The 25,356-nt window shown below is 38.2% G+C and overlaps 1 protein-coding gene across 18 annotated transcripts in view; it reads left to right on the top strand.

The window, feature by feature from the left end:
* EIF4G3 (eukaryotic translation initiation factor 4 gamma 3) overlaps positions 1-25,356 on the top strand; it is a 274,226-nt gene that overhangs the window by 211,469 nt on the left and 37,401 nt on the right. For all 18 annotated transcript variants that reach the window (XM_070404282.1, XM_070404280.1, XM_070404267.1 and 15 more), the window contains 6 exons: positions 2,291-2,461; positions 6,724-6,921; positions 19,089-19,235; positions 19,661-19,897; positions 20,936-21,040; positions 22,764-22,896. In XM_070404282.1, the coding sequence (XP_070260383.1) occupies positions 2,291-2,461; positions 6,724-6,921; positions 19,089-19,235; positions 19,661-19,897; positions 20,936-21,040; positions 22,764-22,896 (991 nt within the window). The remainder of the gene's footprint in view (positions 1-2,290; positions 2,462-6,723; positions 6,922-19,088; positions 19,236-19,660; positions 19,898-20,935; positions 21,041-22,763; positions 22,897-25,356) is intronic.

The following is a 25,356-nucleotide window of genomic DNA, read 5'->3' as shown; positions in this document are numbered from 1 at the left end:
CTCCTTTGAAATTCACATATGTGTTTTGAGGCAAGTAAAGAGATGTGGCATAAGTTACTTTCTAGATTCAAATCCCAAGGCATATTATTGATGCTTACAGTATTTTTTGGAAATGGACAGTTTCTGACTTTATCTGAACATGATTAAAATTGTATCTCTTGCTCTAACCGGTTTGGCTCAGTGGATGGAGCATCGGCCTGCCGACTGAAAGGTCCCAGGTTCGACTCTGGTCAAGGGCATGTACCTTGGTCGTGGGCACATCCCCAGTAAGGGTTGTGCAGGAGGCAGCTGATCGATGTTTCTCTCTCATCGATGTTTCTAACTCTCTATCCGTCTCCCTTCCTCTCTGTAAAAAATCAATAAAATATATATTTTTTAAAATTGTATCTCTAAATCATGCTTTCGTGATTTTTATATAATAACTTTTCATTACACCCAGCAAACCTTGTCCTTGACAAATTTTTATGAGTAAATGCATGGATTAAATTAAATGTCTTGTGATGTGATAGTATATTTGAACTTTATCCAAGCATTGAAAAAGAGATTAACCCTAGTGAATTAACACTAGAATATAACCTAAATTATAAAACCATACAGAATTTGGTTCACTGCATTTTGTTAATAGAACTCTTTTTTCTGGGCTATCATATCAAAGTTTCCATAATAAATAATTGTTATAGTAGTACTATCTGGTTTAACAACTGTTTCCTGTCAATAATTTTTTAATCTGAAGATTTTCTTTAGTTCTCTTTTGTTTTACCATGCCTATTGCCTCTAGATTTATCTGACCTTAGTTTTTTAATGTTTACCAAATAGTCTGAGATCATATCATTAGTACTGAGTTCTTGGCTGGATATATTTGACAAATTGGCGTATATTGCCTAGAAATTCTAACTTTTCATCCTGATACTTTTTTTTCCCCCAGAGAAAAAGGGAGAGGGAGCAAGACATAGAAAAATCAATGATGAGAGAGAATCATTGTTTGGCTGCCTCCTGCACGCCCCACACTGGGGATCGAACCCACAACCTGGACATGTGCCCTGACTAGGAATCGAACCTTGACCTCCTGATTCATAGTTCAATGCTCAACTACTCAGCCATGCCAGCTGGACCTGATACATTCTTGATACTGCCATTTCTAATTAGGGCAAATGGTGAAATATAAGAGTAATTCTGAGAATGAGTGATGTTTAAAGGATTTTAAGCTTCTCGGTTTAGGCCTCAGACCATGCCTCTCTTAGAAACTGTCTTTTTATAGAAAGCCTGACATTTAAGTTACTACTTCCTTTCATGAAGCTTTATATGAATTCAAAAGGGCAGTATTGAGGTCTTAAGTGACATATGATTCTTATCTACACGTGCTATGTTCAGCTTTTTTTCTTCCCTCTTGAAATCTAATGGCAATATTTACTCAGCATTTAGAGAATGCTATATTAGAAAATGTAAAGGCTCTCATTGTACAATAGATCTGGTAGGAGCATGACTTACTATCAACCCAAATATTTAATGTTGCAAAATTATTTGCAAGCATTTGATGTAGCATATACGTGTGTGTGTGTGTGTGTGTGTGTGTGTGTGTGTGTGTAAAAATCTTACTGTTGAAAGTATTACATATGCCAGCATATATTGGTTTTAACAGAATGAGTATAGTGGGACTCTAGGAGGAACAAAGAATTCACAAAGATAGGAAAACATTTTTTTCAGGGAGCAATTTAGTTTGATCTTATTAATGATATAAGAAAGGCTTATTTTAGTAATTCTGGCCCAGCAAATTTAAAGGGGATCCATTAACATCTGCAGTGAAGTTGGGTGTCTTTGCTATAGAGAATTTCGTGATAAGGTTGTATTTGCATTTCACACTGGAAGTTTAGAAACGCAGTTTTTGAAGCAGGTTTGTAACTGATTATTACTGCATGTGAATTTTTGTAGTTATTCAAAGTGACCAGTTCCAAGTTAGAACTAGTGAAAAATAGAGCTTCAGTTAAGGGTAGTCTTTTTCGGTGAGGAACAACAGCTTTATCGAATATAATTTTACTTCACTTTATTTCATTTAGGACTTCAGGATCTAAAATTGTAGTGGTGGAGAACAGTACATTGATACTGTTGTAAGCCCTCCTCTCCCTACCCCCACGGCCCCCAAGAAAAAGATCACATCTAAATTGAGTGCCTAATACTCACCTTTGCATCTAGAAGTACTTGTGTGATCAGCAGGCTTGACTTGAGCAGCAGAGCAGAGACAGTAAATTGTAAGTACTCTGTGTAGATATAATAAAGAATATTCTTGTCCTAGTTATTGAATGTTGGACAACGGAGATCTCAACCTGGCCAGAGAAGAGAGCCCAGGAAGATCATAACAGTCCCTGTGAAAGAAGACGTGCACCTGAAAAAGGCAGAGAATGCCTGGAAGCCCACTCAAAAACGAGACAGCCAAGCTGAGGATCCCGAGAACATTAAAACCCAGGTGAGAACAGAAACACATTCTACCATTGTTTTGGAATTAGAATAATATTGTTTTAGCTTGTCATCTTGCCCTCTTAATATATTTAGAGATCTTAGTTTAAGATTTTATATAATTTTTTCCTATTATAAGGTAAGCATTATTCTGAAAGCCATTTGGATACAACCATTTTCTCTTGAAATTGCTTTGTGTGTGCTTTTCAAGACAGACATATATCTCAAGGGTTCATCAATCATATAATTCTATCATTCAGGCCTAGATCCATATTTGATTTTATTAAAAATGTGTTTTTAGTTTCTTGGTGTTTACTCTGTACTAGTCTATCTAGTTAATAAATTGTTTTATATCTCTTTGTCAGACCTTCATGTCCAATAAGTTAATATTAAGAAACCCATCTTGTTTTAGAGTCTTTTGGATTAAAATTGAATTATTTTTATTTTTTCATGCATACCTTGTCGTCAGAAGTCCTTAGAGTAAATTGAAGAATTCCTGTAACCCACACAAATTTTTTTGTATGTCAAATAATATAAAGCCTGGTCCATCTTTTGCTATATGCACAATGCAAGTTTCTATCCCTGGGCTACCTCTACTATCTCCTTTGGATGTTTTTGCTTCTAGGTGCCAAAACTAGAGTTTTGAACTTTACACCTGTACCAGATCTAGGCATCCTATAGTGCCTCTTCGGTGTCTTGATTCCTTATATACCTTTCCTCTCATCACCAACAGTTTAGTATAGCAGTCAAAAGCCCAGCTTTGGAAACAGAAGCAAGTTCTGGTAGGCTAGTCTTAATTTCAACTGTGAAATGGAGATAACAACATTACCTACCTTATAGGGCCATTGTGAAGATTAAATGAAGTAATATAAAGAACTTAGCATAGTTCCTGGAGCTCAGATAGGTACTTAGTGTAATGATGTTCCTGGGATCAGAGATGTGCCTTATAAATCTTGATTTTGATTCAACACCAACAGAGAACATCATACACAGTAGGTACTCGGTAAATACTTGTTAATCAAATAAACTAATCAACAAAGTTGTTCAGAGAAAGTGAGGGCTAAGATGAACTGATTCATCACAAAGCCATGCGGTCACCCCTGTTTGGCTGCTTACCTTTGTTCATCTTTCTAGTGATTGCCCCAGGCATTTGTCTCTTAAGTACATGCACCCTTTTTCAGATGCATTGACATCAACTACCTAACCTCCCCTTCATTTCTTCTCAACAGTTCGTTTTCAGTATCTTCTCCATCCCTCCCTGCAGTTCCCCTGTGAAATGCTTAATGATAAGGAGCCTACATCACTTACAAAAGCTAGGTAAAATGCCTGCTGGGTCTTTAGTATTGAAGATGTCTTGTTTTAGTATTTAAGGCACTCGTATTACTGCCTTACTTCATTTGATTCTTCAAACTGATGAAGGAGGGAATAGATATTGTCTCTTTTTTTCAAATGAGGAAAAATGAAGTTTTGAGAGATTGTTACCCAGTGTGGTGACTACCGAATAGTTCATTTGTCTTGACTTATAATCTGCCTCCCTTTACTCTGTTAACAGAGTTCTCCCCATTATTAATTTTTATTTCCGAAACATTAGAATAGTTATTATTCGGTATCATTAATTAGTTTTCTTTAGTGAATAAGTAAATTCATTAGATAATAAACAGACTTCTTTTTTAGGGCCAATACAGCCTTGTTTTTCTTGACACATTTTCTAAATAAGGAGCATCTTTGCTTCATTCCCTCTCTTTTGTAGAATTTTTATTCTTCTCGGCATAGGTTAAACTGATGCTTCTGCTAATTGTTATTCTGTGTCTTTTTTGTTAAAACAGTGGTTTTATTATTGCCTCCCCTTTCAGAAAACTTTCATTCCTACCACTATATTATTTCAGTACCATTTGTTGAAAAGACCATTTGTTCTCCATTGAATTTCCTTTACACCTTTATTGAAAATTAAATCAATTCAGTATATGTGTATGAATCTATTTCTAGACATTTCATTCTGTTCCAATGATCTTTGTGTCTGTCCTCTGGCCAATACTATACTGTCTTTGTATAATAGGTTTATGTAATAAGTATAGAAATCAGGTTGAATCCTCGAACTTTATATTTTTCCAAATTGTTTAGGGTATTCTCTTTATTTTTGTCTTTTCATACAAATTGTAATCAGCTTCTTGATTTATACAAAAACAACAACATAGCACAACTCTACTAGGAATTTTAAACTGATTGTATTAAATCTGTAAGTTACTTAGAAGAAAACTGACAATTATAGTGAATCCTTTATTATACATGAACATGATCTAATATACATGAATAGATCTCCAATTACAGCCAATCCTCATTTCTCAAAGTCTCACATCTCAAACAGTTCGGTTCTGGACTAAGTTGTTCACAGAAAAAAATCTCTTGATTGTCAAACCAAACTTCAGTTTTCAAACTGACTACCCTTTCAAGCTGATACCTCAGCATGACAAAAAACATCTCTCAGGCAACAAACAAAGGAGAGAATGCTTTTGTTGTTGGCAAAATCAACAATCAACACTTAGCAAATTTAAAAACACAAAGAGGCCATTAAGAATTGGCAAAGGGAATGAAAGAAAAAATGATCACAGACAATTGAAGAGGTAGAAAAACTGTTGTTGATTTGAATAAACGAAAAGCAATTAGTCAATAACAGCCATTTCTGAGGCAGTGATGTATGAACAAGCAAAGATGCTACATGCTGACCTGAAAGACATCCCTGGCCCGAATGCTAAAAGTGATTCATTTAAGGCTAGTAGGGAATGGTTCAATACATTTAAGAAAAGAAGTGTTTAAACAGTACATTAGACGTACTGTATATAAGACATGTGCTGTATATAAGAAAGGGAATCATTTGGGGGTTTGGAACAGGTTAATTCAATTTACATTATTTGTAATGGGGGAAAAAGATTAGTTTTTTAACAAATTGCTTCTCAAACAGCCTTCCAGAATGAATTAAATTCGGGAACCGTGGTTCCACTGTACTTAGGTCCTTTTTGGTTTCTTTCATCAGCGATCTCTAGTTTTCATCATATAGTTTCTATGGATATTTTGTTAGATTATTAAATTTTTAATGGTATTTGATGCTGTTATAAATGGTGCTTTTTAAAAATGTAATTTCTAGTTTATTGCTAATATATAGAAATATAATTGATATTTATCTATTGACTTGTATTCTCTACAACCTTCCTAGACTCATTAATTCTAGTATCTCTTTTTGTAGATGCCTTGTGATTATGTAGACAGTGATACCAATTGTGAAGAGAGAGTTTTACTTCTTCCTCTACAATTTGTGTGGGTTGTAGTTCTCTTTTTTTTGTTGCACCATCTAGGACTTCCATTATGATTTTGAATAGAAATTATGAGAACTGACATTTTTGTCTTGTTCTCAATGTTAGTGGGAAAGCATTCATTTTTTTCACCATTAAGTAAGGTTATAGATGCCCTTTTTTTCTAGTTAAGGAAGTTCTCTTCTATTTTTAACTTGATAAGAGTTTCTACAACATCATTTTAAAAGTTTCCACCCTAGTATTCTATACTATAATTTATATTATACCATAATTTAGACAAATCCCTATTTTAGGACATTTTTTACTTACTATACAGGGTATTGACAGAAATTATTTTGGCTAAAATCTTTTTTTTAACCTATCTTTAAGAATGAATGGATGCCGAAACCGGTTTGGCTCAGTGGATAGAGCGTCGGCCTGCGGACTGAAAGGTCCCGGGTTCGATTCCGGTCAAGGGCATGTGCCTGGGTTGCGGGCACATCCCCAGTGGGAGATGTGCAGGAGGCAGCTGGTCGATGTTTCTCTCTCGTCGATGTTTCTAACTCTCTATCTCTCTCCCTTCCTCTCTGTAAAAAATCAATAAAATATATTTTAAAAAAAAAAAAAAGAATGAATGGATTTCTAAAAGTATAATTACTTGTTCAAAAGGGCATATCACAGTTTTTAAACTTTTAGCACATATTGACAAATTGCCCTTAGAAATGTACCAGATGACACTCCCACCAGTGAAATGTGAATATACTATATTAGTTCCTAGAATTCTCATCAGTAGTGAAAATGATTTGCTATACGATTTTTTACTATTTATTAAAATAGGTGGATTTAATTTTTACGATGCTTGCACAATCCTTGTCAATAATTTGGGAAGTTGACCTTATATATTATAAACAATATTAATTCTTACAGAAAGCATCATATTGTCACAGTTACTATAGTGCTCTTTTTCTGTGTTTGATCCTTCTAGGAACTTTTTAGAAAAGTTCGAAGTATCTTAAATAAATTGACACCACAGATGTTCAACCAACTGATGAAGCAGGTGTCAGGACTTACTGTTGACACAGAGGAGCGGCTGAAAGGAGTCATTGACCTGGTCTTTGAGAAGGCTATTGATGAACCCAGCTTCTCTGTGGCTTACGCAAACATGTGTCGATGTCTAGTAACGGTAAGAAGAGAGGAAGGAGTAAAACCAGAAATCTTCAAGAGGTATATTCTCCCCTCACTACACATTCTTCCCAGAAGTGTTATTGGGGCAACGCAAAGGGGAGAATATATTTTTAGCACTTACTACTATAATATCCAATTGTATAAAAAGAATCTTTAATACAATGTATACTCACCTCTGGAGGGGTTATGGAGACTAGACTGATACAGACACATGTGGTCCCATCCAGTATGAGGAAGATTGAATATGGTTTAAATTAGTAATGTGAAATTCTAGTTAAGAGCAAGCAATTTTTCCTGGGGTATCATTTTATAGAAATACAGCAAATGCTTTCATTCACATTTATTTAAATTCAAAACTGAAAAATTTGTTGGTTCTAATTCTAGCCTCAGTGAAAATGATAGGATAATTGTAGTCATAAATGGTTCAAAACTGATCATTTCATCTCTCAGAAACTATTAGATTTCTTTCTCTTTACATTGTTCACAGCCATTTAATCTTCACAGCCTGTCAAATCTAGGGCAAGACAAAATGGGAGACCAAAGAACTTCTGGTTAGTGTTCATTGTCCTCAATTCTGCAGTCATAAATCTGCCATGTACCATCTGTGTTTTCTCTGTTACCAAGGTACTTGTGTCAGAAATGTTTGTCCTTTAACATTTGAGGTTTTTTTTTCTTAATTATCACCATTCATTGTCATCATGCCTTGCTATGAAAGTGCAAAACTCTGTCATTCTACCAGTATTTTAATACCTGTGTCAAAGGTAGGTGAGTCTGTTGGTACTTTGAAAAGTTGCATTTTCTGTCTTAGAGAAACTCCAAATCCATATTGGAAAAAACAGACTGCATTAACAAGGAAAAAAAATCACTTATAAGGTATTCTGTGATATTGCAGTATATTAATGCCTAAATGGATGGTTTAGACCAGCAATTTTCAACCTTTTTCATCTCATGGTACACATAAACCAGTTACTAAAATTCCGTGGCACACCAAAAAATACATTATAGTATTTGCCAGTCTGACAAAAATAGGTATAATTTTGATTTATTCACATTGTATGGCTATTTTTGTGTTGGCCATTGTCATTGTATTGTTTGGCAATCTAAGGGAAAAGAGGTCAGTCCCTTAACCAAATAGCCAGGTCTTGCATGTTTTAAAAATTCTAGTGGCACACCGGTTGAAAATCGATGATTTAGACTGCAAAATCAAATTGGAGAAAAAAGAAATCACTCTCTGGATGAGAGAGTGACAAACTTTTATGAAGCAAGTAGGTTTGAGTTAGGCCTGGGATGATGGGGAGTTCAAGTATAGAGAAAGAATAGCGTATTCCAGGCAGGTTCAAGTTTGAGGCAGCAAGCATGACCTAATGATTACAAACACTGTTTTGGAGTCTCACAGTCCTAGGTTTAAAATTTTAATTTCTACTCTGCCACTTGCTAACTTTATAACCTTAGAATCTATATATAGATAAAGAGCCAGAGTCCCTAACGACCAAAGGCTCAACCAAACACCGGAAGTCAGTGTTGGATTGCTGTGGTGACCCAGCACTGACTGCTGAGGGGGCTGCGGATCAGGCCCAGAGAGAGGCCTGCAGAGAGACAGGGTCTGACCCGCAGCCTCTGTGGCAGCTGTTGATCAGTTGTTGCCTCTCTCTTTCTCTCCGGGCTTCCCCAGCAGCCGTGCCTCTGTTTCTCTCCTGGCCTCCACGGAGGCTGCTAATCAGCCCCGCCTCTTTGATCAGGCCCAGAGATAGGCCCGGAGACACTGACTGGCATAGAAATGGACCAATCAGAACCTATTCTGGGTGAAGTGCCAGGAGCCAATGGCTGCCTAGGAGGCGGAGCTTTTGATGCTGACTGGCATAGAAACCAACCAATCAGAACCTAATATGGGTGAACTGAAGCAGAACCTAAGGTGGGGACTGAGGAGTTTTAAGGGCAGCAGCTGTTTGGTGTAAGGTGTAAGAAAGCGGTTCAATTTTTTAATGACCGCTTTGGCAGTATAGTGCATATGGCTGGCTATCAGTTCAGATATAGGGATTTATATGTTTTTGTCTGCCAAGAGCATCTCCTCCTGCTGAAAAAGCCCGCCCCCCCATTTAAGCAATCCTATCTTAAATAATCTACACTAATAAAAGGGTAATATGCTGATTAGAACAGGTTGACCGGCCATCTTCCAGGCATCTGACTTCCTTCCGGACAAAGCCATGGTGGTGGGGGCCAAGGCAGAGGCCGTTAGGGCAATCAGGCTAGCAGGGGAGGCCAGTTGGGTACAAGACCAGACCAGCAGGGGAGGGCAGTTGGGAGCAACCAGGCCAGCAGGAGAGGGCAGTTGGGGCGAGATCAGGCCGGCAGGGGAGGGCTGTTGGGGATGATGAGCAGGCAGAGGCAGTTAGGGGCAATCAGGCTGGCAGGGGAGGGCAATTAGGGGCGAGATCAGGCTGGCGGGGGGGGGGGGGGGGGGGGGGAAGCAGTTGGGGGCAATTGGGCCAGCAGGGGAGCAGTTAAGCGTTGATCAGGCTGGCAGGGGAGGGGTTAGGGGATGATCAGGCTGGCTGACAGAGCGATTAGGGGCAACCAGGCAGGCAGGCAGGCAAGCGAGCGGTTGGGAACCAGCAGTCCCGGATTGTGAGAGGGATCCCAGATTAGAGAGGGTACAAACTGGGCTGAGGGACACACACACACACACACACACACTGCACGAATTTCGTGCACCGGGCCTCTAGTTACACAATTTCTTTAACCTCATTTTTAATCCATAAAATAAGATTAATTCATATAATGAAAAAACTAAAGTGAGATTGTATATGTAAAGTTCCTAGCTCAGGTAAGCCTCCCTCCCCTCCAAGACGATCAATGTAAATATATGTGTCCACAGTTTTCTTTGTCATTATAAAATCATATAAAGTCTGCTGGGTGCCTCAGTGAGTTGGAGCATCATCCTGTGCACCAAAAAGGTTCAGTTTCGCCCTAGCCAGTTTGGCTCACTGGATAGAGCGTCAGCCTGGGGACTGAAGAGTCCCAGGTTTGATTCTGGTCAAGGGCATGTACCTTGGTTGCAGGCACATCCCCAGTAGGGGGTGTGCAGGAGGCAGCTGATCAATGCTTCTCTCTCATCGATGTTTCTAACTCTCTATCCCTCTCCCTTTCTCTCTGTAAAAAATCAATAAAATATATTTTTTTTTAAAAAAGGTTCAGTTTCCAGATTCAGATTTCAGTCATCAGTTGATTGAATTTTCTCTCTCCCTCCACCCCCTAAAATCAATTTTTAAAAATACATATCCTTGGATGGGGATTTTAAAAAATCATATAAAAACATACACATATGTATAAAGAGGGTTTATTTTGTTTGAATTATATACATTGTTTTTCAGTTTGCTTTCCTAATATCTTTTGGGCATCTCCCCAGGTGTTTACAGATAGATTTTACTCAGACTTTCTTTGTAGTTGCATAATATTTTATAATATGTATATACCATAAATTTTCCAACGATTGTTTTCTCCTCTCACCTCCCACCTTCCTTCCATTATGCTGTTTCTAGAGTTTGGTTTTGGGGGTTTTTGTAACCACAAGCAGTGCTGCAATAACCATCTAACTATATTTAATCTTATACACTGGAGTTTAAATTTCCCCATATGCCAAAGGATATATGTTTTTGTTGTTGGTTGTTGTTTTTAATAGGTTTTTTATTAATTTCAGAGAGGAAGGGGAAGAGAGAGAGAGATAGAAACATCAATGATGAGAGAGAATCATTAATCAGCCTTCTCAGACACCCCCCCACCGGGGATCAAGCCCACAGCCTGGGTGTGTGCCCTGACCAGGAATCCAACCGTGACCTTCTGATTCATAGGTTGACGCTCAACCATTGAGCAATGCTGGCTGGCCAAAGGATATATGTTTTTTTGTTGTTGTTGTTTTTGTGTGTTTTTTTAATATATTTTACTGATTTTTTACAGAGAGGAAGGGAGAGGGATAGAGAGTTAGAAACATCGATGAGAGAGAAACATCAATCAGCTGCCTCCTGCCCACCTCCTACTGGGGATGTGCCCACAACCAAGGTACATGCCCTTGACCAGAATCAAACCTGGGACCTCTCAGTCCACAGGCCGACACTCTATCCACTGAGCCAAAGCGGTTAGGGCAGGATATATGTTTTTAAACTCATTTTTGTTTTTAAAGTTTAACAGACATTCACACTGCTTAGGAAAAGAAAAATGTCTTATTTGTAGCTTTTGTCAAATTTAATGATGTAAATATTCTCTTCATGACTGATTTTAAGCTACCAACTATTGTCAGTTAACTCACAGAATTCCTGTTGAACAATTTGTCTCACGCACTAGTATGAGCCAGCTGTAGTACACCACTGTATCAGGCATACAGTAAAGTGTGCAGATCAGTAGTGTACAACTCAGCGAATGTCAGCAAAGTAAACACGCCTCCCACCCTGGTCAATAAATATAGAACTATACCTTTCCCTCTTTCTTTAAGGCAGCGGTTCTCAACCTGTGGGTCGCAACCCCTTTGGGGGTCGAACGACCCTTTCACAGGGGTCACCTAAGACCATCGGAAAACACATATATAATTATATATTGTTTTTGTGATTAATCACTATGCTTTAATTATGTTCAATTTGTAACAATGAAAATATATCCGCATATCAGATATTTACATTACGATTCATAACAGTAGCAAAATTACAGTTATGAAGTAGCAACGAAAATAATTTTATGGTTGGAGGTCACCACAACATGAGGAACTGTATTAAAGGGTCACGGCATTAGGAAGGTTGAGAACCACTGCTTTAAGGGAACTACTGTCCTTATTGTCCTCCTTCCCTACCTTAAAGATAACTAGTGGAGCTAATGTACTTTTGAGATACTGAGGGCCTGAAATAAAAGGATGGCAGTGGGCTCCTAATACTTGCCAAATAAAAAAATCAAACCATCGCAGGAGTAATGAAAATATCAACAGCTAATCTTTTAGGAAGAAATTGAGAAGACTATCTTATGAACTTTGAGAGGAAAAAAATTCCTTCAGCAAGATTCAAGATAATAAAGGGAAAACATATCAAATTTAAATATTAAAATTCAAATCCTTGGTGTAGCAAATAATATCATAAATAAAAGGATGACGCCATAAGTTGGGATTATCCATTTGGAATACATATAGTAACAAAATGTTAGAATCTAGAATTAAGGAGGAAAAGAAAACAAACAGCTCAATTTAAAAATGGGCAATTCATAGAAATAAAATCCATTGGCCGATAAACTTAAGAAAAGATACTCATTGTTACTCATTATTAAGGAAATAACAAAAGTGTTGATGAAGATAAATACAGTCACTTGTCACTTTGGAGAGTAAATTGGACAGTAATATCAAAGATGTTTATATACTATTCCCCAGCAATTTCATTTCAGAGAAATTCCCCAGATATGCACAAGCAGTGATATATAAGAATGTCTATGTATTGGTTTTAATAGGGAGTAATAAGAAAGAAATGAAATAAGCCTAAATATGACAATAACAGCATACCACAATTTATTTGGTCAGTGAATCTAAGTAGCAATATGTATTTATACACACAGCAGTTAAAATGAATGAAGTAATACTAAATGTATCATCATAGAGCAAACTTAAAAAATAGTACTGAATAACCAGACACCATTTAATAAAGTTTTATAATATGCAAAATAAAACTGTTGTTAGTACATATATAATAAAAGTATATAAATTGGAAACACTAAAATTCATATTTAAGTTAAGAGAGAAAAGGAAGTAGGATTAAGGGTAAGTACACAGAGATGAGTATTATGTCTTCTATTGACAGGTTAGGTAATTCAGACCACTTTTCCATGGATATTAGAAAGGCTAGTCACAATATTTAAACAAATCTTAAAGGCTTCAGAGAACTAGAAGACAATAAAGATTTATTAAGGCTAAGATCCTAGAAAAGGTGGAAATCGAAAGAAAAGTGAAACATTTGGTAAAACTCCCCCTAAAAGAATCAGCTAAAAGTCTTGAACATCTTGTTTTTCATGATTCATTGGACTAAGGCGAAAAAAGTTGTGACCAAGGTCTACCAAAGTGAGTGTTGGAAGAGACTCTAACAAATCCTCCTGTACTTTAGGTTGGGATACTAAAGGACTACTTACTTGGAACAAGAGTGAACCAGAAATGTACCTCTTCTCAGAGGGACTATAGTTCATCATCAAATCATTTCAGTCCTTGAGTTTGGATTACAGTTGATCCTTGAACAGTGCATCGATTGAGGCACTGAGCTACCACATAGTCAAAAATCCACGTATAAATTTTGACTTCCCAAAAACTTAACTAATAGTACTGTTGATTAGAAGTCTTACTGATAACATAAACAGTTTGTATGTTTTATGTGTTATATACTGTATTGTTATAATAAAGTAAGCTAGAGAAAAGATGATCATAACAAAAATATATTTACAGTACTGTCCTGTATTTAACAATATCGTAAGTTTATGTCCTTTGTTTAGGATAAGTCATCTGTCAGTACCTAAATCAGCATTTTCTTATATGCTACAAAACACTGTAGATGATATGTGTAATCCTATATAGACCAGTGGTCGCCAAGGTCCGTGAGGTCCAAAAGGTTGGTGACCTCTGGTTTAAGGAAACCTTTGGAGCAGTGCTCACCAACCGGTGGTCCAAGGACCACTGGTGGTCCGTGAGGTCCGAAAAGTTGGCAACCTCTGCTATAGACCACAGGCACTGTTTTGGGGTGTTCTGTTTTGTTTTTATGATCATTATTAGTTTAGGAAATAATACCTGCCAGTGGACTAAGAGAAATTGAAGACAATAGAATAAAGAATTAAGCTATTACCTGGTAGAGGTGCTCTTTTCCTACCAATTGTATTCATTAAGTTATTTCAGTAACTTCATGTCATCATCAATGTGTTCCACAGGTTACATTGCAAGGCCTTTGGCCTGATTCATAGTTGTAAAATTTAGACCTATGCCACTTGCCATGGACTATCAGTGGTGGCCATTTTAAATAATGGAATCTAGTTAGTCATATATTATGATCATAAGTAGTAGCAGTAGTAGTAGTAAGAGTAAGGAATACTACTTGTAACTTATTTAATCCTTAAAACCATTCTATTATTTCTATTTCACAACTTTCTCTGAAATTTACCAAATTACCTAAATAGGGATTTAATATTTATAGAAGTTTTGAACATTAAATACTAGAACCTTAGCTTAAACAATGTCCTAGATCAGTGGTTCTCAACCAGGGGTGGTTTTGTTCTCCAGGGGACATTGGGCAATGTCTAGAGACATTTTTGGTTATGGTTACTGGCATCTTAGTGGGTAAAGGCCCAGGATGCTTCTAAACATCCTTTTTAAGAGTTAGGGGAATGCTTGTGCTTACTGTTTAAAGCAGTTTTTAAACCTTTTTTCCTACCTCCACATCATTCTTGTGGATCACACACCTCCATTTAAAACTTTGCAGTGATTATCTCAGTGAGGACTTAAGAATATAGTCCTATGGTGTCAGTTTTCCGTCACTTCTTAAAGAGTAGGCTTTTAAGAAAGGAATTCTTTAGATATACAAGGAAATTGATATGATAGTGTTCCCTTCCCCAAGTTGCTCCGTACACACCATAGTCACACACACACACACACACACACACACACACACACACACACACATCCTATATAATAAAAGGCTAATATGCAAACAGACTGACAGGTGGAACAACCAGTCACTATTACATGCGCTGACCACCAGGGGGTATGTGCAGAACATGGCGGGTGTCAGCCATGGCGGGATGGTGGAGCAAGTGAGCAGGGGCACCAGACCAAGGTGGGGCACCAGTTGCTGTCATCGGGGTGAGCCTCTGGTGGTTACTGAAAATTCTTTGCTCCCACATGCCATGGTCCTGCCTGGCGTTTGCACCCACTGCCAGCACTGGCCCTACTCTCACCCACAGCCAGCGCCGGAGCCCCACTCACATCCGCTGCCAGCACCCAGCGCCGGTCCTGATTGCTCGGCACCATCAAAGGGTGCAAGCGGCGGCTGCCAGCCCTCTTTGCCCCTGGGAGCTTCTCCACTTCCCCCTGCTCCTGAGGGGCAATTGGGGCAGCAGCCGCCACTCACATCCACTGACAGCGCTGACCCCACTCCCACCCGCTGCTGGCGCTGGCCCCAATCGCTCCGTGCTGTCAGCGGGTGCAAGCGGGTGTTGGCGCTGTCAGTGCATGGGAATTTCGGCAGCGGGAGTGAGGCTGCCAACAGAGAGGGGACCAGGAGCCATGGCAGGAGGGGCCAGGCGGGGGCGCGAAGGGTGAGCCAAGACCCACCCTTGTGCCCACCGCAGCCTCGTGGCCCACAGTTCCTTTCAAGGTGCATGAATCCGTTCACTGGGTCCCTAGTTTATACATATACACAGCTACCTGCCTCTACCACATGCTAAGTGAAACCTCTGGCACATAGGCTTCAGGGCATCATAAGAGAGTAAACCATGGCTCTTGATGTACTACTGCTCCTTCTACTAGTTAAACTTGGAATGACTGAAGAGACCTGCAAGACCCTCACAAAGTGTAAAGCATTTAACCAGAATTCAGTACTTTTCTTAGGAGGACGTCTGAATCAAGTAGCAAATGGAGAAGATGGACGAGAAAAAATGTCCTGTATCTAAATCTGTACTTAAATAAAAGTTTAATTGGATTATTGGTAACGTTAAATTGTTGTGCTTTGTTTTAATCATAATTTAAATTAAAATCCCCATCTCAGAACCCATTCGAATGTAAGCTACTAGGCGTAGGGAATTTTTTTTTTCACTGCTGAATTCTTAGTGCCCAGAGTGGTTTCTGGCACATAATAGACCCTCAGACATTTTGTGCATGGGTAAACGCATGAATGAAAGAAAAACTAACAGTTTGAGTTGATTTTATACCCTAAGACTATAATTTTGTTACATTTTATCTCTGCTGTGTCAGGCATGCATACTTCAGCTATAAAGAATGGCACTCAAGGTAGATTTTTGAGCATTCTATGTTCTATTATGCCAGATAATGTTGCCACTTTTTACGTGTTTTAACACAAGATGTGAAAAGAGTGGCAGGACTGAGCATAGCAATAGACACAATTAGATCTCATCAGAAATAAAGCCTGGAATTACAGACAAGAAGCACTGGCTTTGGGCAACAGCAAGTGGCTGGAGTCAGCTGGAGGAGAAGGGATGTGCAACTCGCTTGATGGAAGATGAAGAATGCTTTGAAGAAAAGATTGCTGAGAAACAGCTTAGCCTTTCATAATTAGCCCACGCCTTTTTCAATCTTGTCGGCATCCCTCAGTACTATATACCACTATGCCACTTCAGATGTATCTAGTAGAGATGTATTTTGATAAATGTGTTCATAGTACAGATGGAATATGTTATGTTCAGTTTTAGCAGGTGATTTGCTAAGATCAGGACATAACCACAGGTGGAGGATAGTATTGTCACAGTGGACCCATGAGTTATATTGGACAATTGGTTTATTCCTGTTTATATCACATTCTAGATTTAGCACAGATGTGCCACTGGTTTATATTATATTAGTCACTCCAAATACTTTACCTCAGACCAGAACATGCTACTGAGCCACAGTGTTACCATTAGCATCTTTATGTATTGAGACAGCATTGAAAGTCTTATTCATGCTAAGCAAGTCCAAGAGTGGCTTTCTATTTTCTACTCTCCTATTTGATTGCCATAATTAACACACAGCTGACAGCTCTTGATGATTTTCTGGGATTTATCCTTATAGGGATAAGAAGTATCCCTCAACACTAACACATATATCAGGAGCACAGGTCTTGTTGCTTAAAGAAAATGACTGCCGGTTGCAGACAACACTCATATTCAAGATTGCTGGCTGACCAGTATGTGGACGGGTCTCAACACAATATGAGATGATGCACTGTTAGTTTACAGTGTAATATAATGTCACACTGATAGTTTACTGCTGAGTAAAAGTGAAAAGGTAGGTGCTCCCCAGAAAATCTAGCTTACCAAGCAGCCTTACTAAAATACAGGTACTCCCCGACTTCCTCCCTGAGAAGCCATCTGTCCAACACCCCGTTTGAAACATCTTAGTTTTAATCATGGACTATAGTTAAATGAAAACTAAAGATGTCTGGAGATCTTTTTCTAACCATTGCACATCACCTTTCATTTTTTTCTATTAGCCATGGGCACATTTGCAAGCATCTACCTTGCCCACTGTTACGGGCTAAATGTTTGTCATCCCCCAAAAACGTTCATATAGTCCCTCCATGATGGGATTAGTGCTTTTATAAAAAGAGGAAGACACTAGAGCTTCCTTTTCATCACATGAGGATACTGCAGAAGGCAGCTGTCTGCAAACCAAGAAGAAGGCTCTCGCCAAGAACCAAATCTGTCTGCACCTTGATCTTGGACTTCCAGCCTCCAGAACTGTGAGAAACAAATACCTGTTGTTTAAGCCACCAGTCTGTGGTATTGTTACCGTAGCTTTAGCAGAATAAGACACCCACTCTTCAAGTTCTCTTCTAGCCAGTTTCATTGGGTCTCCTGACCAGTCAATGCCCAGGGACAACACATGCTAACTTAATAATGTCATCATCCCGTTGTATTTATAATAAAAAAATTATCATGCATCACTATTCTAAGAGGATATGTTCTCATTGGCCTATTCCCTATTTCCCTGTTAACCATCCCCAGAGGACATTAAGATCATGTTCCAAAACAAGTCTTTCTCTTTCTCTCTCTTTCCCTCTCCCTTTCTCTCTCTCTAAAATCAGTAGGAAATGTATCCTCAGGTGAGGATTAAAAATAATCTTAAAAAAATAATAAATAAAGTAGCATATTGGATATAACTGCTGATTTTCAGAGCCATTTTAGTTTGTTCTGGAACCTAACATCATGTTGGTTCTCTATTATGTACCACCTTGCTCGTGAATGTGCCTCTTGGTTCTTTTTTGTGTCATGTTGTATATTCTGGGTCCTATAGTGTTAGAAAATAGAGTCTTTTGGCTTTTGCTTTGGAAATTCTTTGTCTTCATGTAGTGGTGTTTCTTTTCTGGAAGGCTGATTAAATGCCTAACTTCTTGTGTGATCAGAGTAGGCTTGACTATGAAATGACCTATAGTCACTTCCAGTTGTATGCTTGAGTTTGGAGATAAGGACATGTTAGTGTTTCTGTGGTTGTCTAAAATGTAATGAAACACTTGGTCCATTGGTTGACTAGACTGGGCAGTTGTTAAATGGTCTCTCATATGTCATAGGGACTGTGTTAGAGAATGTACCATCAGTTCTAGCACAGATATACTATAGCATCATAGTCTCCATTCTCAATAAGTTTCTCTAGCCATTCAGCCTTCATCTGCAGCTGTCCATTCAGGTTAATAACATTAACTGTTGTGAGTATAAATACAATGCATCCTGTTTTTCACTAGACCTAGAGCAAATACCATGCATTTCAGAACTTTGGAAGCCACTTTGTGATTCCAGAAAAAATTATTTTGCCATGTTATGCAATAGCTGTTTAAAATGGTGCTCGGGGGAATTTCATCTGTAAAATAGAATAATTTAGTCAATTGAAATAATTAATAAACATCATATCTTGATAGTTAAAGTAAATACTAGCATTGCAGTATCTTGACATTCCCCTGAGGAAAAGATATCTCAAAAAGATATCTCAAAAATGTGTTCCCCCTTCTGCTATTTCCTAGAATAAGGATCTCACCTACAACCTTTTTCCTTTGACCATGAAATTCATGCCATTTCTATTTGTTCCTTTAAACCAAGTACCTACAATAATAGTAAGAAAAACAAAAGTAATAGGCCTACAGAGCTAAAAACGTCTAGATAAGTACGGAGTCATATTTGTAATAATCTTACATGGATTTCAAAGTCAGCTAAAGGCACAACCAGCCATAAAAGATAAGAGTACATTTATATGAGAGGAGTGTGCATCTTTTCTGCATAAAATTTAAGACATCTTACCATTGAAACATGAAATGCCTGACACTAAATTTATATTTCTTGAATGCTTACCTGTGGTCCAGTCAGCATTATTTTGCAAATAAATAAAATTGATATTTTGGGCAAATCATTGAACATATTTAAGTAATCTTGCTGCTTTTACATTTTCCCATCTGGATGCAGCTGAAAGTACCCATGGCAGACAAGCCTGGGAACACAGTGAATTTCCGGAAGCTGCTATTGAACCGTTGCCAGAAGGAGTTTGAAAAAGATAAAGCAGATGATGATGTCTTTGAGAAGAAGCAGAGAGAACTCGAGGCTGCCAGTGCTGTAAGTCTTTTCACAGAAAGAAAGTGCTTGTGCAGTTTGAGTGTTATCAAATAGAATTTTATGTCGCCTGCTACTACATCTCCCTACTGTAGGTGCCTGTGGCCTTTTTTTCATGTGCATAAACTATATTGATGTATAGAAGAAAATGTTATTTCTTTTAATACTGCATGTTAGAGTTACTCAAACTTCTAAGTCAGAGATTCAGAACCATCTTAAGAAAGGTCACTGAGTGCCAGAAATCTCCTGAAATGGATGTAAACTTTTAAGTATCGTTCATTTTTCTGAGGAGTAGGACTTTAGTTGCAGTCAGATTCTCAAAGGTTATCCTGATCCCAGAAAGGGTAAGGACCATGAATTTCAGTGTACGTTCTTAGCGTCGGTTATGCAATACAGTTTTCATCATCATTCTGTTCCTTATACAACAGCCAGAGGAGAGGACAAGGCTTCATGATGAACTGGAAGAAGCTAAGGACAAAGCCCGGCGGAGATCCATTGGTAACATCAAGTTCATTGGAGAACTCTTTAAACTCAAGATGCTGACTGAAGCCATCATGCATGACTGTGTGGTGAAGCTGCTGAAGAACCATGATGAAGAATCCCTAGAGTGCCTGTGTCGCCTGCTCACCACCATTGGCAAAGATCTGGATTTTGAGAAAGCAAAGGTAAAAGTCCAAAATCGGAAATTTCCAGCAGGGAGTCTGTCTATTACAAAAGAACTAAGACAGTCAAAGGAAGTGGTCCATCGTCCCCCAGTTGTCGAGGCTGCTTATTTTTCTCTGTTGCCCTTCTCATTGTTAGTGTTTGACCATCATGCCCTTACCTCATTTCCATTAACGTCAGAAGTGAAGAGCTCCCAAATTACATAAAAGTCAATTCATGAGTTGTTCAGATTATTTGTGCCTTGTCCTTTTTCTGCATTACCATTTCACAGGTCACTTGTATACACAAATTATGAGCAGAAATAAAGGGGGAAAAACTACTAATGGTCAGGATTGAGGGTGATACAGAAATGAAGAAAACCCAGTAGCTTTCTTAAGTCCATGATCTACTTAATGATACAGCTATCTTACCACAATATAAGAAATAATTAAAAGTACCATAATTCAAAACATAACATGCTCTACAAATAAGGGGTTGGGAAATTAGAAATGCTTCAAAGAAATGTCAGAAATATTTCATAGGTAGGACTATGTTTTGATGTGACAGAAAACCCCAAATGTTAGTAGTTTATACAAGATTGAGGTTTATTTCTCATATGTGCAAGTAAAATTCAGAAGTGAAATCTGAGGGTGGTCTTAGATTTTTGGAGAACTCTTTAAACTCAAAATACTAATGATCAAAACACCAAGTTTCTCCAGCTTAATATTCTGTTTATTCCTAAGGTGTAGCCCCTTGTCCTTATGTTCTCAGCAGAAACAGTGGGGAAGGGACAAAGGACATAGCCACCTCTCTCTTAAGGTTCCAGGGAGCTGCAATATGACATTTCCATTTATGTTTGGTTGGCCTATAATTAGTTCTTTGACCACAGCCAGCTGCCTGAAATTTTTATCTTTTATTTTGGGTGTCATATGCTCAATTAAAAATTCTACCACATTACCTTTTGGCCCTACTTATATTCCTAGGCCATTTAAAAATTCTACATGGTAAAAATTGCATTTGAATTCCTCAGCCAAGAATACTAATGATTTTGTCTCTTGTAGCCACGTATGGACCAGTATTTTAATCAGATGGAGAAAATTGTGAAAGAAAGAAAAACCTCATCTAGGATTCGATTCATGCTTCAGGATGTGATAGACCTACGGCTGGTAAGTAGAAAACAATGAGCCTACCACTCCAGTCTGTTAAGGAGTTGGGTTGGAGAGTTCCTCCTCGTATTTACACGCGTAAAAACTTAAATGCTTTTGCTCTTGGAGTCATAAATTAAATTGACAAAGTTTCATGGAGAGCTGTGTGAAAGGACTGAAGGCACATATACCTGCCTGTTAAGTGTTTCTTCTCTTTACTCTGATTATCAGACCACATTGCAATTTTGAAATCTGCCATTCTGAATTCAAACTGTGGTCAATTAAATTTAGTCTCAGGATGCTAAATAATCAGGAAGCCTTATCTTCAAAATGAATACATTTAACTTCCCCGAGCCTTATATTTTAAGTCTCTAATATAGGTGTGTTGTCTACCTTGCAGATGTATTGTAAAGAGTCAGTGAGGTGTCTAGCTCAGAAGAGATGTTGTTTTCTCCTCTGTTGTTTTTCCTATATAGCCTCCTGTTGTCCTGCTTTCATTTTCTTCATTTCTCATACCAGAAACAGTTTTTACCACTACCACTTCTTTTGTCTCTTCATATTTTAACTCCTGCAAGGAATATACTGCAGCTGATCATAAAGTACAGAAAATGAATATAGGTCCTACTCCTGCCCTGCTCTGCAGCCAAATCAGATAGCATTGGTTATGGTTCTTTATCTTGTTAAGCCCAGATGTGATCTCAGAATCCTTATTACCAAAGCCACTGCCAGTTTATCAGAATTTCAATGCTGATTTAAACCATCCTTTCCTCTAGCTAGTATAAAAATGTAAATATGAAAAACGTCTCTGCTCAATCCTTCAACCACTTGTACTTACATTAAACTAGAAGGCCTGGTGCACGAAATTCATGCACAGGTGCAGTCCCTAGGCGTGGCTGGCGATCAAAGCACGAGTGTCTGGCGTGGAAGGGTGGGTCCCAGCTGACCTCTGGGCCCTGGGCAGCACCTGCACCCCTGCTCACACCCTCATTGGCCTCGCACTGCCCACTCACCCGCCCCATCATCCCGCTGTGGTCCCACTCTTGTTGGGGTTCATTGGGGCTGGCAGCGCCTCTACTGTTGCCCGCTGGCAGCGCTGTGTCACTGACGCCCGCCATGCTCCATGCCACCCCCTAGTGGTCAGCACACGTCATAGCAAGCAGTCGACAACCGCCCAAGGGGACAATTTACATATTAGGCTTTTATTATATAGGATGTTGGGATTGCAGCTGGGAAAGAGAAAAGTATAATTATAAGGAGACAGCTTGTTTTGTCCTTCACAGGATAACCAAAAGGACAGAGTGGTGTGGCACTTTGTGTAGGTTACCAGACCATGATATGAAAGAAAAATGCTAGTCATCCTCGATTTAGAACCCCCATGGAGTGTGATATGAACTGGGTCGAAGTATCCCAGATTAAGGCAAGGCGAAAGAATCCTGACCTTTCTTGATTCCTCTTCTCTCTCCTCTTTGCAAATATACAAAGTAATAAAAAAATACATTTGGGCTAGTCTTTCACTCTGTCTTTTTATCCATTGACTATTGGAAGGCTCAGTATACAGTAGTTCAGGGTTGATTGAGAAGAATTTAATTATTTAGATCTAATCCCCAAATTGCACACAGTGCTATCTGTAATTCAGATGAAAAACTGAAGTAACAGATTTTATAAGTATAAAATAGATTTTCAAAAATTTTTGAATTTTCTTTTTAGTTAATCTGGCTGATAACCTTATTTTCTCCTTTTATAGTGTAATTGGGTATCTCGAAGAGCAGATCAAGGGCCTAAAACTATTGAGCAGATTCACAAAGAGGCTAAAATAGAAGAACAAGAAGAGCAAAGGAAGGTCCAACAGCTCATGACCAAAGAGAAGAGAAGACCAGGTGAGGGGTGGAGTCCACTGGGCATTAGAGGACTTAGAAGTTTGAGGGACAAATATTAAGAATTCTATATTTAGACGTTAAATGAAATCAGACAGAATAACCCAAAGAATAGAGTGGTAATTGATAAGTGAAGTTTCATCTGGAGATGGGGTATTGAGTTATAGCAGAGAATGTAAGAACTAAACATGATTTCTTTGACTATTTCAAAGTCAATAATCAACAAGACTTTATTGAGCATCTTCTATATACTCAGTATTGGGAGATATGAAAAGGTGTGGAAGATATAGTTCCTTTCCTCTAAAAACTTAAAGTTTACCTGGGAAGGCAAACCTAATATAGGGAACATTAGTCAAACAAATGGAAAATATTACCAATTATGAGATGTATTCTCCATTAAGGTCATAAAAATTCAGAGAAGAAGAGAGAGAGAAAACTGGAATAAATCTTTATTTGAGGAAGGGACACTATTTGAGGACGGTAGATATTTGGAAGAGAAGGAAGAATTTTAGTTACGAAATTAAACATATATTTTAAAGAGGAATAAAACCTGATTGGGAAAAACTTAAGTGTTCAAAACGAATGAAAAAATGTCTGGAGCCAGATTATGAATTTTTGAGTCGATTTGATAGACATTAAGGAGTTATGGTAAGTTTTTGAGCAAAGGAGTAATGTCATGTTGGAGATATATAAATAAAATAAGTCTATTGCTTTTCACATGATGAATCAGAAGGGTACACCGAACTCAGAAATCTTGCTGTTGCTGAAATCCTATGTGGGAGGAGTTGAGACTTAATAGCAATAGGAATAAAAAGGAAAATAAATGAAAGATGAAATAAAAGGGAAAATAGAAAGTCCATGGACTAAATTGAGGAACATTGGAAGAGGAAACAATTTTTGGAGGAAAATGATCATATTTATTTGAAGCCTGCTTAATTTTAGATGACAATAGGGCATCCAAATGGGAATCTCATTTTGTTCACTGTGAGTGAGCAGGCCAGTGACTGGGTCAGATAGTATAGTGGGAGAAAGCATAGACTCTGGAGCCAAACTGTCTAGTTTGAATTTCAGCTCTCCGACATCCTAGCTGTGTCACTTAATATGTAAAATGGATCTAATATTAGTACTGAGGAATTTGTGTGAGGATGAAATGAGGTAGTATATGTAACATGTTGAGTGTAACAACTGGCATTAGTGAATACTCAGTAACCATTAGCTGTTATTTATCACAGACACAGTAGATCTCATCATGAAGTTATGATAGATTAATCCTCCAGGGAAGAAATAGTACTTTTAAATTTCATGGGACACCACACTTAACCTTCCTACCCTAGTACCTAACATAATGCCTTTTAGGTAATGACTTTTATTTATTATCAAAATAGATTGAGAGGGAAAAGATGAAGCCTAATCCCGGAGGATGTCCATAGTTGACTAAAGGAAGGAAAGAACTCTTGGAAAAGTGACAGATAAGAAACAAGTGGAGAAGGAGGAGTACATACTAGGATATAAGTGTCATAGACACAAGGAAGAAGCAAGTCTGCTCATGATCAGTAATATCAGATAGCACAGAGAAAACCAAGAAGTATATGAGGATGAGAAATATTTTTTTAATAGATTGGTGGTATTTTTTGAGCAAGTGAGGAAGCTAAGTCATGTATATGTAGGTTGTCCCAAAAAAATGTATACACATGCTTTGAATAATTATAAAGGCAGTGTTTATTAAAATACATTTTATTTGCAGAATTGAGCTGTTGGCTGTTAAAGAATGTATACATTTTTTGGGACATCGTGTATGTGGGGAAAGAGAGTCTTAGGCAAAGTGGAATATTGTAAGCACAAAGGCCCTAAAACACCATTTTTAAGGATCAGCAAGGTGGCCAGTAGGGCTGGATCAAATGGCAGAGGGGTAGAGTGGCAGAAGATGGAGTCTGAGAGTCAGGGTCAGATTATTTAGTTTAGAGGCCATTTATAAGAAATCTTTTTCCTCTGAGTGAAATAGGTAACAGAAGTGTTTTGAGCAGAGAAGTGCCACAGGACCTGGTTTGTCCTTTACAAGGATCACACTGACTGCCAGGATGAAACAGATAAGGAAGCAGGGGAGCCATTGAAGAGATTTTTGTACTAATTGAGGAAATATTTGTGGCTTAAACCAAATTGGTAGTATTGGTAGTAGTTAGAAGCGGCTAGATGCTGAATATATTGTAATGGTTAACCTGACAAGATTTGCTAACAAATGGATGCAAAGTGTGAGAAAGAGGTGTCAAGGTTTTCTGCTGAGAAGCTGAAAGGTTGAAGAAGCAGGTTTCGAGGGATGATTGAAGCATACTGTCATTTGACACCTTAAAATGAAGTAAACTTTGGAATAAATAATTTCCATCTGATTTTTCCCAAAGTGTTCTAATCATAAACTCTGTCAACATAATCATTAACTCTTTAAAAGCTAGCTTTGTCCCTCCCTTG

The sequence above is a fragment of the Myotis yumanensis genome, unplaced genomic scaffold (genome assembly GCF_028538775.1).
Source record: "Myotis yumanensis isolate MYYU_CA2020_CCGP unplaced genomic scaffold, mMyoYum1.0.hap1 SCAF_2, whole genome shotgun sequence".
Lineage (NCBI taxonomy): Eukaryota > Metazoa > Chordata > Mammalia > Chiroptera > Vespertilionidae > Myotis > Myotis yumanensis.
The sequence above is the reverse complement of the archived record's forward strand: the minus strand, read 5'-3'. Positions and strand labels throughout refer to the sequence as shown.